Source organism: Crinia signifera, chromosome 3 (genome assembly GCF_055691185.1).
Source record: "Crinia signifera chromosome 3, ASM5569118v1, whole genome shotgun sequence".
Classification (NCBI taxonomy): Eukaryota; Metazoa; Chordata; class Amphibia; order Anura; family Myobatrachidae; genus Crinia; species Crinia signifera.
In genome coordinates, this window is record NC_139219.1 from 291,082,010 (window position 1) to 291,096,945 (window position 14,936).

The 14,936-nt window shown below is 45.3% G+C and overlaps 1 protein-coding gene across 2 annotated transcripts in view; it reads right to left on the minus strand.

Moving 5' to 3' along the window:
* The window catches only part of LOC146064665 (ephrin type-A receptor 3-like), a 206,167-nt gene that overhangs the window by 75,863 nt on the left and 115,368 nt on the right, over positions 1-14,936 (minus strand). For both annotated transcript variants that reach the window (XM_083178437.1, XM_083178436.1), the window contains 3 exons: positions 11,383-11,718; positions 7,679-7,791; positions 6,674-6,836 (listed from right to left, as the gene is read on the minus strand). In XM_083178437.1, coding sequence (XP_083034563.1) covers positions 6,674-6,836; positions 7,679-7,791; positions 11,383-11,718 — 612 coding nt within the window. The remainder of the gene's footprint in view (positions 1-6,673; positions 6,837-7,678; positions 7,792-11,382; positions 11,719-14,936) is intronic.

Genomic DNA, 14,936 nt, shown 5'->3' on the forward strand with positions numbered 1-14,936 from the left:
CATTTTCGCCACTCCTGCAGGGTGTGCAGGGCCGGACACGCGGCAAAGGATTGCACCGCGGCTCCTTCTGGAAAGCCAGGTGATTCAGGCGAGGGTAGCGGAAGTCACAAATAAGGCGTATTCGCCGATTGTGGTCGCGGAGCTTGCTGGCTGGCTCAAAAATTACCCAGAAGTTTCAGCTGCTCGTTTTTTATATGAGGGTTTTAGGGATGGGTTTCGGTTGCCCATTGACGGGTCTGTTCAGGTGGTGGCTTCAAGGAACTTGAAGTCTGCTAGGGAGTTCTCACACATTGTGCGTCAGAAGGTTGAGGCAGAGGTTAGGCTGGGGCGTATGTGCGGCCCTTATCGGGATCCCCCCATTCAGAGATTGTGTATTTCTCCGGTGGGGATAGTGCCCAAGAGCACCCCCGGTAAGTTTAGATTAATACAGCACCTCTCTCACCCACATGGGAGCTCGGTTAATGATGCCATTCCTGAGGAGCTGTGCAGGGTGAGGTACCAGTTGTTTGAGGAGGCTCTTGTTTTAGTCCGGGGTTTCGGGTTTAGAGCGTTAATGGCTAAGGTTGATATTGAGTCGGCCTTCGGGTTGCTTCCGGTCCACCCAGATTCCCTGCGGTTTCTGGGGTTTAAATTAGAAGGGGAATTTTTTGTGGATAGGTGCTTACCAATGGGTTGTTCGGTCTCCTGTGCTTATTTTGAGAAATTTAGTTCCTTTTTGCACTGGAGTATTCAGAAGGCCTCGGGGCACCATGGTATTGCGCACTATCTGGATGATTTCCTATTTGTAGGCCCAGAGGGTAGCCAGGTTTGCAAGCATTTGCTGGAGGTCACCGGGCATGTTTTTGGGACCTTGGGAGTTCCCATTGCGGGGGATAAAACGGAGGGTCCCACTCACTGTCTTTCTTACCTAGGGATAGAAATCGACACGGAGGCGGGGTGCTGCCGGTTACCAGCCAGCAAAGTACATAAGTGGTTAGGTCTTATTGAAGATTGTTTGGCCAAGAGGAAGGTGCGATTGAAGCAGGTCCAGTCGTTACTGGGGTGTTTTAATTTTGCGTGTAGAGTCATCCCTATGGGGCGGGTATTTTCCAGGAAGTTGGAACGTTCCACAGCTGGGGTGGTCAGACAGCATCATTCGGTTTACCTATCAAGGGAGATCAGGGAGGACTTGAAAGTTTGGTCGTCATTTCTGGTATCATTTAACAGGGTGGTGTTGTGGCCGGCTCCCCCTTGTTACAATAGTGCTTTGCAGCTTTTCACGGATGCTTCAGGAAGTCTGGGTAATGGGTCTTTCTTTGGATTAGAGTGGTGTGCGTGCCCTTGGCCGGATTCATGGGTTCGCAGGGGCTTCACCAAAAGTTTGTTGTTGTTGGAGTTATTTCCGATTGTGGTGGCCTTGGAGCTGTGGGCCAGCGAGTTGGCAGATAAGCAGGTTGTTTTTCGGTGTGACAACATGGGCGTGGTCCACGCCTTTAACAACCAAAGGACTTCTTGCCCCAGGACTTTGCGGCTACTGAGGCATTTGGTTTTGCAATGTTTGCGTTTTAATGTTACCTTCTCGGCCTGCCATGTTCCTGGTGTTGACAATAGCATTGCGGATGCTCTATCACGTTTTCAGTGGGATAGGTTTAGAGAATTAGTACCAGGAGCTTCGGATGTAGGTTTACCCTGCCCACCTTATATCTGGCAGATCATCGAGAGGGTATAGTTGGATTGGCCAGGAACGCCCTGGCACCCTCTACGTTGAAGGCTTATGATGCAGCCTGGAGAGATTGGCAGCCCTTTCTGTGTAGGTATGGTCGGGAAGGTGAGTCAGTGGAAGATAGGCTGTGGGTTTTTGTTTGGGAGCATTATAAAGCAGGTAGGGCTAAATGAGCCATGTCCGCAGCCCTTGCGGGCATTGCTTTTCATTCCCGGATGCGGGGGCAGGTGGATCCTACTCATTCATTTGTTTTGTCTAAGGCAATGAAGGGTTGGGCCAAGGCTAGCTTGGCGGGCAAGGATTCACGGCGTCCAATTGACCTGGCCTTGTTGAAGGATTTGGTGAGGGTTCTGGAACAAGTCGGGCAGTCCGAATTTAAAATTTTGCTGTTCCGTACTGCTTTTGTCTTAGCAATTTTTGGGGCCTTCAGGGTTAGCGAGTTAGTTGCAAAGAACAAGGTGGATAGTGATTCAGGGCTTCTCTTTAGTAACGTACAAGTACGGGGGGAAAGCTTGGTTTGCAAAATTGCTAGGTCTAAAACCGACCAGTTGGGGAAGGGGCGTTGGGTTACTCTGCAGGCCCAGGCGGACAAGGCCATTTGCCCGGTTGGTTTAGCGCAGGCATATTTAGGTATTCGCCCTGTTGGCATTGGGGGGCAGTTGTTGTTGCATGCTGACATGAGTGCCTTGTCTAAGTTTCAGTTTGCAGCTGTCTTAAAGCAGTGTTTGAGTGCGCTGGGGCTGAAGCCCCAAGAGTATGGGACCCATTCCTTTCGGATTGGGGCGGCTACACAGGCAGCGGCAGCTGGGTCGTCCCCTGGGGCGATCCAGGCGCTGGGTCGGTGGAAGTCGGATGCGTACAAGGCGTATGTTAGATTAGATAAGTTATAGTCGCGCCTGTTGCGCCAACCCTAAACCGAAGTTTACTCTCGGTTTTCGAACGACAGCGTTCGGGAATCGAGGGTGTGAAGGTTGCTTTTACTTTTTCCTCCGAGGGGGCCTTAATTCAATTGGCTATACAAGGTCCACGGGAGGTTTTTTAAGTTTTCTCCTTCACATGGGTTGCACGTAAGTGTGAAGTTTTCGTTGTGTTTTTGAAACAATTCTGACTTTCAGGAATTTTTCTTTTTTCAGTTTCAATGGAATCTTCGGGACAAATATGTCTGATTCCTTTATTTACTGGGCAGGGAGGCACCCTATGGGGAGGAGGTCACATGATTACTTAGGCAACAGGACAGTGAGATGGATAGGGGTAAGAGGCATGAGATGGGGGGAGTTCCTACAGGAGCTCTTTCGGCATGAGAGGAATTGGGGGCGGCCTCAGTGGTTGGTCATCCACCTGGGTGGAAATGATCTGGGGAGAGTCAAGGGCATTGACTTGATTCTGAGTATTAAGTCTGATCTGGTAGCGGTGAGAGCACACTGGCCTGAAGTTAGGATAGTGTGGTCGGAGATCATTCCTCGCAATCGAGAAGGCACGGAAGAAAGTGAACTCGGCCGTGGGGGTGTTTGTGAGAGCCCTGGGAGGGTTAGTGGCAAAGCATCCGATGCTGGTGCTGGACAGTGTTCGGTATTACAGAGAGGATGGGGTGTATCTTTCCCCTGCGGGAAACTGCATTTTCTTAGAGGACATTTATCGTCTGTGGGCTTTAATAGTTTCTTGTTTTTTTCCTGGTTGATTTCTACTTTGGGGATGGCGGCTGCGGTTATGCTAACCTTGTTGTGGCGGGAAGTCGCTACCAGCCAGCGGTCAAAAAGGGCATAAGCGCTCATCGTGGGGCACCACCCTTTTCGTAGGACGGCGGGTGGTCCTTTCCATGCGGTTGGACAGGGGGCGTTCCTCTGCGGGACGGCCCACTTCGGCTCAGCCAGGTTAGGGGGTGGTGAGACCTTCACATGCAGGTTGTGCCATTAGGAGGCGGTGGTGAACCCCTCCTAGAGTTATGGTTTACGGTTATCAAGTTGACTGGGCTGGTGTTTTGGTAGCGACTTATTTTTTGCCATCCTCCAATCTTTAGTTTAATAAGTTAGGGAATTTCACATCCAAATTATTCCAAATTTAAATTCAATTAGCTAGCTTAACAAGGTCTTTCGATAAATAATCATCTTGACCTTTTTAAACGTATTTCAGTGGTCCGTGTGGTTATTTCGAGTCTGTGTGAGTTATTTGGTGTCGTCTCAATTATTTCTAGTTAAAGGTTTTTATTAGATGTTAAAGGTAAAGGTATTAAGTTATGGGCTACTTAATGTGACTGAGGGCTGCATAAGCCCAAGGTCATGTAAGAGCCCTAGCTTAGGTTCACAGAAAGGTCAGGGTAAGAAAAAACTTGCTGTGTTGTTTTCTCTGCCTGGTAACACCTGGTGAGCAGGCTGGTAGCCTATCAGAGGGTTAAGGGGAGTAGCCAGAGATAGGGTATATAGGGTCAGGGATCATGTGACCTCTTCCTTCTGGATCTTACCTCCTCAAAGCCCTCCCGCCCACCCTGTATTTGGTCACGGAGGGGATGGTGTTATCCTTTGAGTGACTTGGCGGTTTTGAGTTTTTGGTTTTAAATTTTTGTTTTGTGGCTTTCCAGCCAGAATGGCGGGAAGTCGCTACCAGCCAGCGGTCAAAAAGGGCATAAGCGGTCATCGTGGGGCACCACCCTTTTCGTAGGACGGCGGGTGGTCCTTTCCATGCGGTTGGACAGGGGGCGTTCCCCTGCGGGACCGCCCACTTCGGCTCAGCCAGGTTAGGGGGTGGTGAGACCTTCACGATGCAGGTTGTGCCATTAGGAGGCGGTGGTGAACCCCTCCTAGAGTTATGGTTTACGGTTATCAAGTTGACTGGGCTGGTGTTTTGGTAGCGACTTATTTTTTGCCATCCTTCAATCTTTAGTTTAATAAGTTAGGGACTTTCACATCCAAATTATTCCAAATTTAAATTCAATTAGCTAGCTTAACAAGGTCTTTCAATAAATAATCATCTTGACCTTTTTAAACGTATTTCAGTGGTCCGTGTGGTTATTTCGAGTCTGTGTGAGTTATTTGGTGTCATCTCAATTATTTCTAGTGAAAGGTTTTTATTAGATGTTAAAGGTAAAGGTATTAAGTTATGGGCTACTTATGAGGATACAGTGATGCATGCAGTGAGAATAGTGATGAATATAGGAATGTGTTAGATATTGACGGCATACTGTACTTCAAGGCGCTACTAGACAAAGATATTAGACATTAAAGGCTATTTGGAGCTGGCTGCATTTGTAGACAATGGTATGGGTAACTGACAGGGCATACGTTTGCTAAAGCTTCTAAAAATTAAAAATGGGCATGTTGTCAATAACAACCAATCATTCAGAAAATGGGAGACACAATTTGCTATGGAAAACATTTCCACTTTTCTCTTTTAGAAGCTTTAGTATATTTACCAGGTAGTGTTAAAGAAATAACTGCAGAGGTTGTGATAGTTACTACCAAACACTTTTAGTACAGGGCTTTATTCCACCAAGGTACTGGTGAAACATACTGATACTGTATACAGCACTTCTCACTGTCTCATCGTAGTGAATAAGAGATTATCCATGATCTTTAAATCGGGACCTGCCACACGAATGGACAGTCTCCAAATAGCGGGGCTGTCCTGCTGTAATTGGGACAGTTGGGTGGTAGTATCTATGGGCCCTGGGTGCAGAAACTCCTTCTGGGACTTCCTTTCCTCCAGCTCTTACACACTGCATCTTCCAAAGCTGGAGTGTGAGTTCTGCTCCTTCCAGCAAACATACAGTATATTGTATATCTGGTCACTGTCACATACACACTGGTGTCACAGTCTCGGCAATACCGGTAATGTCCAATGCATACAAGTGTCTGTAATAGGCTTTAAACTAATGTAAATCAAGTGATTACTATACCATGGCATTGTCCTGTAGTGTGTGCTATGCTAATTACTTGTAAAGGTCCAAACACACTGAGCTTTTTTCACCCGTTTTAGCAATTTGCGCAGGGGGGTGGATGAGTTTCCATAGCAGGATTCTATGGAAAGCCGTCCACCCCGTCGCTCATCTGCTGGTAATACCAGCCAGCGGGCCGGAGGGCACATCAGCGCTCATTGCTCATCACTGCCCCGTAAACACTGGGTGGCTTTCATGCTGAAAACACCTCAAACGAGTAAACTGAGTCGCCCAGTGTGTGTGATCCTTAAGTTTATATCTTTGGTTGAGTAATTCCTATAACAAACCAATAACTTCATTTCAATCTCAAGACTCTTTTGCCTGTCCAACTACCTCACATGGAAATGTATCATCCAATAAAAAAGTGTTCTCAGGCATTCTCTGAACTGGTATTATGCAGTATCTCTTCCACTTCCAAAGAACTACTTACAAACTATCATTATCGCAAACACTGAAATATGTTCTCAAGGTGCGCACACAAGATACGATAATTGTTAGCAATGTGTATGACAATATCATTCTAGTGTGTACACTCTATATCGTTAACAATGGGCTGTATTGTTAATGACACCAACCCCCCCTCCCTGTAGCATGCAGACAAATTTTGACCATGTCATCAATGGTTGCATGTTCTGAGGGGCTGGGTGATGTCACTGAACAGTGATGTCACTGGGTGATGCCGACAATGGGAAGGTGAACAGTAAAAAAAAGTTTGACACAAGTCTTCAAGTTTTTTGTTCTGAATGTCAACACAGTTGGAATGGACACCATCAAAGTGCACTCGGCACACTATTTTATTCTCCCACCACGCTGTAGTGGATGGTAGGGCATGAAAAACTGCCTGTTGGCACATGTCGGCTCAAAAGAAAAGCACTACAAAGTTAGACATCTCGAGAATATGTCACCAATTCTCTCATTCACCTTCACAATAACACATATATGCTGTCACTTTGCCAAGTCTTGTATTATTCCCTTTATAATGAAGGCCTTGGGCTCAATTACAATGTCAGCCTAGGGAACGTTCCTCTGTTTTGCAGATTTACCTTCTGTGCTGGTCTCTAGCTCAATCTCACCACCGTAAATTCCTTGCCCGCCCACGGTGTGAGCTCGTACTTGGAAAACATAGGTGGTTCCAGGTTTAAGACCGTCCACAGTCATGAAGGTAGATTTCGTCTTCAATATTGTGTAGTTTTGATCCTTTTGATTCTGATTGAAAAAAAAAAAAACAGCAAAAGAAATAATGTAATTTAGATTAGTGACAGAAATGAGGAATGAGAACCGAAAATAATTTTCCCTTTTATTTTACTAAGCAAACTAGAAATTAAAAGTGAGGAGAAAAGTCGCCCATACACCTGAAAGACAATGCACCCATTCATACAATCTCAAGGGATTGTATGATGGATTGTAATCCAGATTGTGTGCCGAATCGCGCAATGCCGCCCCGGAGAGTTGGAGGATTGGTCCTTTGATCTGATGTGATGCATGTCAGATCAGTTGGGATTGGGAGCAGATTGTTTTGATCATAGTAGACCAGCACCCTATTTAAATGAAGCTTCAATCATACAATCATGCAGCAGATGGATTGTATGATGGATTGTATGACAGACTGTAAATACATTGAGTGTCCAATAACCGCCAAGGACTGCTGGGGAGTTCAAGTGAAAGTTGGACACAATCATGAGCAAGTTTTTCTGATGTATGGCCACCTAAGACTGCATTGTTTACATTTGGAAAACAAGTGTGTAATTAACTATACCTCACAACTGTCCCGACTTTTGGGGGGGGGACTTTCCCGCTGTCCCAATCATGGGCAGCAGTTTCTTTCAGCGGTGGTGCAGGGCAGTTGGGAGTTCCCCTGCCACTCGCTGCTCTGCTTAGACAACTGAGCACCCACCCCTCCCCTGTTTGCCTAAAAGTATTGAATGAGACCACAGCTCAAACTGGTCTAAAGGCCCACATACAGTATACTAGTCAGACTTGCCCCAAATCTGAAATAGTAAGTTATTACATACAGAGTAAAGGTATGCAGGTATGCTTGTAGCACTGACCTTTTCATAGTAAATGACTTCATATTCCACCACTACATCATTAGTCTTTTCTGGTCCTTGAAAAGCCAACGTGACGCTGTCTTTGCTCTTTCGTTCTTTCAGAATTACATTTACTGGGAAGAGTTTTCAGAAAATTAGTCTTGGTGCAAACTAGAAATATTTATAACATTTTCCATTTTATCTTTTTGTTATAAATATACTTATATATTGTTCTCTATAACAATGCAACACACACACACACAAGAGGACATGGTTCTGGAACCAGGGATAGAGATACAGAGACATGTTATAAATGGGCACTGAACACACACAAAATGTTACTGAACAAATATGTTAGAGGAAGTAATAAATGGTGTGCTGTGGGGAAATACATGTACAGAGACTAAGTGATGATAAATTTGTCACTAGTATTGCACAATGAATACAGCTATGCAATCAGTTCTGTGTATTACACAGCGGAATGCCACCACGTGTTTGGACAATATCTTTATATTGAAACAAAACCTTTACAGTATTGCAAGTATTACCTACTTTCTGGCTGCCCTTTCCGGGAGAGGGCAGCCAGCTCAGGGGGGGCGGGGCTGTGGGGAGTGAAAAGGGTTGGGACAGTCACACAGGTGGCTACTTGTTTGTGGGCATTGTCAGAGCGGTCATGTCATATTAGCCACGCCCACCGCCATGCAATGCCATTTTAAAGGCATTGCATGGCGGTGGGCGGGGCTAAAACGGTGCGATTCCCGCTTTGCGGGAGGGTTGCCCTTCTTTTTGGGGGGCCGGGAGGGGGACCCTGCAGTATTGTTGCAATTTACACAAAGAGCCTTTGTATAAACTAATACCTGTACACAGGTGGCAGCAATGCGCTTATGTAATATATAAAAGAAGCAATATCCATAAAAGACTTTCCTCCAAGATTATACGCAGCTTAGCAATCATGTCTGAATTGGGCCCTAAATTCTGTGTCTACTTGGCATAATATATCTTTGCCAATATTGTATTCTATTCCCATAAAATAGAGGCCGCGAGAGGGGGGGGAGAGGGGTTTGGTATAAAGTTCCCAGATCCGGTTTGTCAGGGAGCCACACCCCCTTTAGCGGCCATACCGACTGACACTTAGCCACACCCCTTGCAGCCCTGCCAATAGGACACTAGTTTTACATACTGTCATTAGTATATACCATACATGGTAATGCATGTGTGCTTGCAAAGACAGATGATAAAGGCGCCACCATTTAAATGTTATTCCTCCTTCCTTCCCTTTCCCTTCTGGAGCCACCAATCCATCGGTCTGCCGAAAATACTGAATAAGAGGGAATTATGGGACAGTGCCTCTGCAACATGCTCACTCATTCCTTAAGAGGGAATGCATGCACGATGGGCCTAATGCAGTGTATCTCTGCATACAATACCCACCACTGTATATATGTCTGGTAACTCTGTCCCTGCTGCAAATGTAAGGTCCACATTGATATGGGGCTAACTACTGTCACAAGCGGCCCTCATAAAAATGACCCTTGTGTACCTGAATCCCAGCATATACAGATGGCAACAAGACACAGTGGTTCCCCTAAGTGGGGGTATTAATAAGTTATAGAGGACACAATTTAATTTATTAGTTTATATGAAAGAGAGTTACTTCATCAATATTTGAGCATATGTATCTATTAATAATAACATGAAGGTATAGGAGGAGAGTGATACAATAGGAATAATGGTCTGAAAAAAACCATTACATTTAGTGACTTCAGATTTATAAGGCCCTCAATCCATGATCTGGCCGAGTATTTCCAGCATTACAGCTGGGATTAAGCCACTATCATGAATTCACCCGACAGACCTCAAGCCAACATACTGTATGGTCAATGGTGCAGTCAACAAGGGTCTAACATGTGCGGAGATCAGTTCCAACCCTTTCATCAATACCAGCTACTGCTTAGAATGGTTGCACATCCTAGAGATCAATTCATAAATGGAATTTGTATTCAATGCAGCCATCCCAATTATGGAGTGAGGCTTGCTTGCAGTCTGACAAACTAAACTGCCACCTGCTCCACATTTATTTTGTTGACCAGTATACTCATTACTATCCAAAGCCCTTCCTAATGGTTAGCATAAGCAGAATCTTTCTGGTAAATAGAATACAAAGCAGGTTTGAGAGGCTACATTGTAAGCGCTACCATATAAAGTGGACGTTCAGTGTGGTAGATGCAGTAGCATGTAAATCACACTTCCAAATTGGTGTCTAGATCAGTATGAAGCAGACATCAAGTCTGGTTGCAGTATATAGATCAGGTGTTTTAGCTATTATGTATAGTCACCTGAAGCAATGTGACTAGTGCTCAAGGCAGACGTTCAATCTGGTGTCTATTGTACAAGGCTGACCGCCAATCTGTTGATTAGTGTACACGGCTGATCCCCAATCTAATGGCTAGTGTACAAGGCTAACCTACAATCTGTTGATTAATGTACAAGGCTGACCTCCAATCTGATGGCTACTCTACAAGGCTGACCTTCAATCTGATGGCTACTGTACAAGGCTGACCTCCTATCTGATGACTAGTGTACAAGCTCTGACCTCCAATCTGATGGCTAGTGTAGAAGGCTGACCTCCAATCTGATGACTAGTGTACAAGCACTGACCTCCAATCTGATGGCTAGTGTACAAGGCTGACCTCCAATCTGATGACTAGTGTAGAAGGCTGACCTCCAATCTGATGGCTAGTGTACAAGGCTGACCTCCAATCTGGTGGCTAGTGTACAAGGCTGACCTCCAATCTGCTGACTAGTGCACAAGGCTGACCTCCAATCTGATGGCTACTGTACAAGGCTGGCCTCCAATCTGATGGCTAGTGTAGAAGGCTGACCTCCAACCTGCTGGCTAGTGTACAAGGCTGACCTCCAATCTGGTGGCTAGTGTACAAAGCTGACCTACAATCTGTTGACTAGTGTACAAGGCTGACCTCCAATCTGCTGACTAATGTGCAAGGCTGACCTACAATCTGCGGACTAGTGTACAAGGCTGATTCCCAATCTGGTGGCTAGTGTACAAGGCTGACCTCCAATCTGCTGACTAGTGTACAAGGCTGACCTCCAATCTTTTGGCTAGTGTACAAGGCTGACCTCTAATCTGTTTGCTAGTGTACAAGGCTGACCTCCAATCTGGTGGCTAGTGTACAAGGCTGACCTCCAATCTTTTGGCTAGTGTACAAGGCTGACCTCTAATCTGTTTGCTAGTGTATAATGCAGACCTCCAAACTGGTGGCTAGTTTACAATACAGGCCACCAATCTGGGGGCTAGTACTAAGAGGAGAATTGAAGCGGGAATAAGAGTAGGCCCATAGCCACACTCTTCTACTTGTCAATTATAATGTGGTAGAAGGTAACAAGAGAGGGCCAGCCACCTTCTATCATTTAGAACCCGCGTCCTATACACAGGTCAATCAATGATGGCGCTGGTTACTGTAATGACATCACAACAGTATGTGACACTACATATAAGTAGTGTTATTTTTTTTATCATGTAGTGCAGTATATCTATTAACCATTGCAATTTAAGTTTTTCTCAAGAAAATAGCAACCACTGTGCCATCCTATATCATAGCTTCTAATGAAACCTACGCATAAGGGTTTGATGTTGAACAAGTCTGGATAGAACCATAATAGAAACACAGCCTCAGAGTGTGTAGCGTGAATGAAAGAGTTCTCACCTACTTGACTTGTAGTAATATTGACAGAAATAAATTGCTTGGGGCCAGAGCTTTGCCCAGACACACCGTTCAGAGCCTCAATGTCAAACGTGTATTTGGTGTAAGGAAGCAGATCCGTGACGAGCACACGAGTGTGGGACAAACCAAACTGACGAGGAATATAATGGATCCCACTTCCACACGGGCTGCATTTCTGCCCTTCCATGAGGCACCTTCGGCAGTGAATGTTATACGTGACGTCCGTTCGATCTCCCGAGTCCAGAGGAGGGCTCCACTCCATTATGACTGACGTCTCATTGACGGTGGGAATTGCATTATAGGGAGCAGATGGAGGACCTTAAAAAAAAAAAACACAGAAAAAGGAGAGAAATAAAGGGGGTGGCGACATTTAATGAGTAACAGCAAATCAAGGGGAAGCACACCTGTCCAAGGCCTCATCACTGCAGATAACCTTTTATAGACAGGCACTATTTATCATAATAGGGCTTTTAAAGGAACACTATTAATTATCTCCTGATAGAAACACAGATTTTATGACAGCAACTGCTGGGAAGCTCAACCTCCGTCCCATTCATCTCAGGATTCTGAGCATCTCCTGCAATTCATCTTCCTGTCACAAAACTGATCTAAAGATTCCGCTATCAGAGGCTTCACAGCAAGTGTGTCTATCAGGTCTCTGACAAAGGACACTCCCTGGTGCAGTCACTCTGGACACTGGCCAAGGAGGGTGTGTGGGGAGAGGAGGGGGGGCTGAGTATGGAGTGTATCTGAGCAGATGCCAACGGTTTCTTCTCTTAAACGCCCAAAATGATTCATTTCAAAATATGTTTGTATGCAGACATTGCTTCAAAGTGATTTACGCGTCAGGGAAATTAGCTAATTATTAATGAACAATATTGAAAAAACGCCTTTTTTCATCATAATAATAATAATGTCTACCACAGACAAATGTAAAACTAATTATATTGAAAATGGATAAGTAGCAAAGCGATAAAAGGAAATATATACGCTATGGCCCTTATGCTGGTTCACTTGCAAAGGCAAATTCCTTCTCAAATGGACAAAACCATGTGCACTGCAGGTGGGGCAGATATAACTTGTGCAGCGAGAGTTAGATTTGGGTGGGGTTTTACTTCAAAGTGAGATCTATATTGCAGTGTAGAAATAAAGCAGTCCGTATTTTTCCTGCACAGAAACAAAATAATCCCCCACATCTAATTCTCTCTGCACCTGTTACATCTGCCCCACCTGCAGTACACATGGTTTTGTCCATTTGTGAAGGAATTTGCCTTTGCGAGTGAACCAGAATAAGGGCCAATGTCTAAGTTACAGTACTTTTTACCTGTAGTTTTATTTTAACATGGGATTTGTAACTGCAAATCCTTTTATTTGTCTTCTGGCAATGTGCTTTATCTTTATGTCTGTCTTATGTGATCTTTAGCATGTGTTATATCAATAGTTGTTATTTTTAGTATCTTTCAAAACAAAACAAAGATGTTGCCTCCAGTAGATAAACCATAAATGCCTCCCATCCGGCAATGTCCGGGAGACCAGCGGCTTTCACCTAGAGCTCTCAGAGACTGGTCAACGCTCCTGGGATGAACCTTTCACTGTGACTGACACCAACACGGCCGCTCTCTGGCTGCATGATGCTGCAGCCCTCCACTCTGCCATCTTCATCCACACTCATCATCTGCTCCCACTTCCTGTTACAGGACTATGGTCAGGCTGCACTTAACCTCGTGTATGTACTTCTATTTTCATTGTTGTTATTTGAAAAACAATTGTAGGAATTTTATTGACAAGACCAAAAAATATCCTGTAGCCAAGATTAAAAAAAAATCAACATAACAGCGTACTACAAACATATATCAATCACAGCTGCGTAACTATAGCACCGCAGCCCCCGCCACCGCGGGGGGCGCTGTGCATGTGGGGGCGCCGGGGCTGCGGTGCTATAGTTAAACCCCCCCCCAATCCCCCGCAGACTTCAGTTCTCTGAAACTGTCTGCTGTATGGGGGTGGCCATTTTGTGGTGGTCCTCAGCAGAAGAAGAACGGAGCCGCCGGGACCAGTGCGATAAGTAAGACTGCAGGGGATTGGGGGGGGGGGGGGTTTTGCATGGGCGGCGGGGGATTGGGGTGCTTGGCGGGGCGGGGGGCGCCCCCCCTAACGGCGGGGGGGCGCCCAAAACTTAGTTACGCCACTGATCAATCATACTGTAAATGTAGATTTACACAATCAGCATAAAACAGCAGACATCACTTGGACCCTGAAGGAATGCAAAACAAAAAAACATAGAAAGGTGGGGAACACCCAATGTTATATGGGCGTCCCCATGAAAATGCTGGGTGTTCCTCTGGGAACGCAGGCGGTTGATGCCAGGCAGTTTAATTCCGAAGGGGAGAGAAATCATTGGATGATCGGCAGCCATCGTATGAGTACTGTCCCCTTTGGCCACATGCAAGGGGATGTGTACTTGGGGGATGTGGGCGGCGCTGGCGGCAGGGGGGGGGGGTTGGATTGGCCGTCGGCAGGGTGGTGTCAAGCCACTCGCTAAGAATCAGGCCCAAAGTATCATTGATCTCTGTACTACATAACAAAATCAGTGATATCGATGTTGGAATATGATGAGCGCAAATTACAAAAAAAAATCCATTGAGGTAAGAAAATCCTCAGGAGCAAATGGGTTAAATGAGTTGGTTAAATAAGTAATTACACCCCTTGTGTATTATATATTACACCAGATTCTAGAGAATAAAATTGCCATTCTGAAGCATTCTGCTCCATCACATATAAATCCGATTGCGCATCATCCAGCCGGAATGATAACGGGGAAATTACAGCAGCTGAAAAGAAGCATTGTACTGGGATTCAATGCGATACGCAGCCGTACATAATGACAGTTGCCTTGGCCCAATAGCCACCAATGATAAACAGACCCCTGAGACCTTTCTAGAACTGTTCTCTCTTCTTATCTTCACTTTGTAGATGCGTTCTTTGTACAGTAGATTGCAACATACGGCCATGCCATAGTCGGCACCTGGTGGTGTAATGAGATGGATAAACCCAATGTAAGTCCTCTGAGATGATGAAAATGAAGCCCCGCCATGTCCATTACAGAAAAGGGAACTGGCAACAGAGTCCTTGGGAGAACACACCGTGGGTGACATGAAATAGGATGCGATTTTAGATATGCGATTTTGTTTTTGGTTAAAAATGGCCAAAATTGCACATTTACTGCAAATCGCACATGCAATTGAGTGTGATTTGCGGTAAAAAGCGCACGTTTTTCCGTGACCACGAAATCGCACAATAGAAATCACATTTCTGTTAGAAAACATGAGAAAAGGTGTTTTTAAAATCGCACCCTGAACATTACCCAAAATCGCAAGAAAATAAGACCTAGTTCTGGGCAAGCGAATTTGACAGAACCATGCATAGATCAGTGAGATTTGCGCATGGTTCTGTCCAAAGGAGTGTGTGAAAGTAAACATTTTTAAATAAACTGTGTGGGGTGTCTCCCTCTCCAGGAAAAAAAAAAGGCAGGGGTT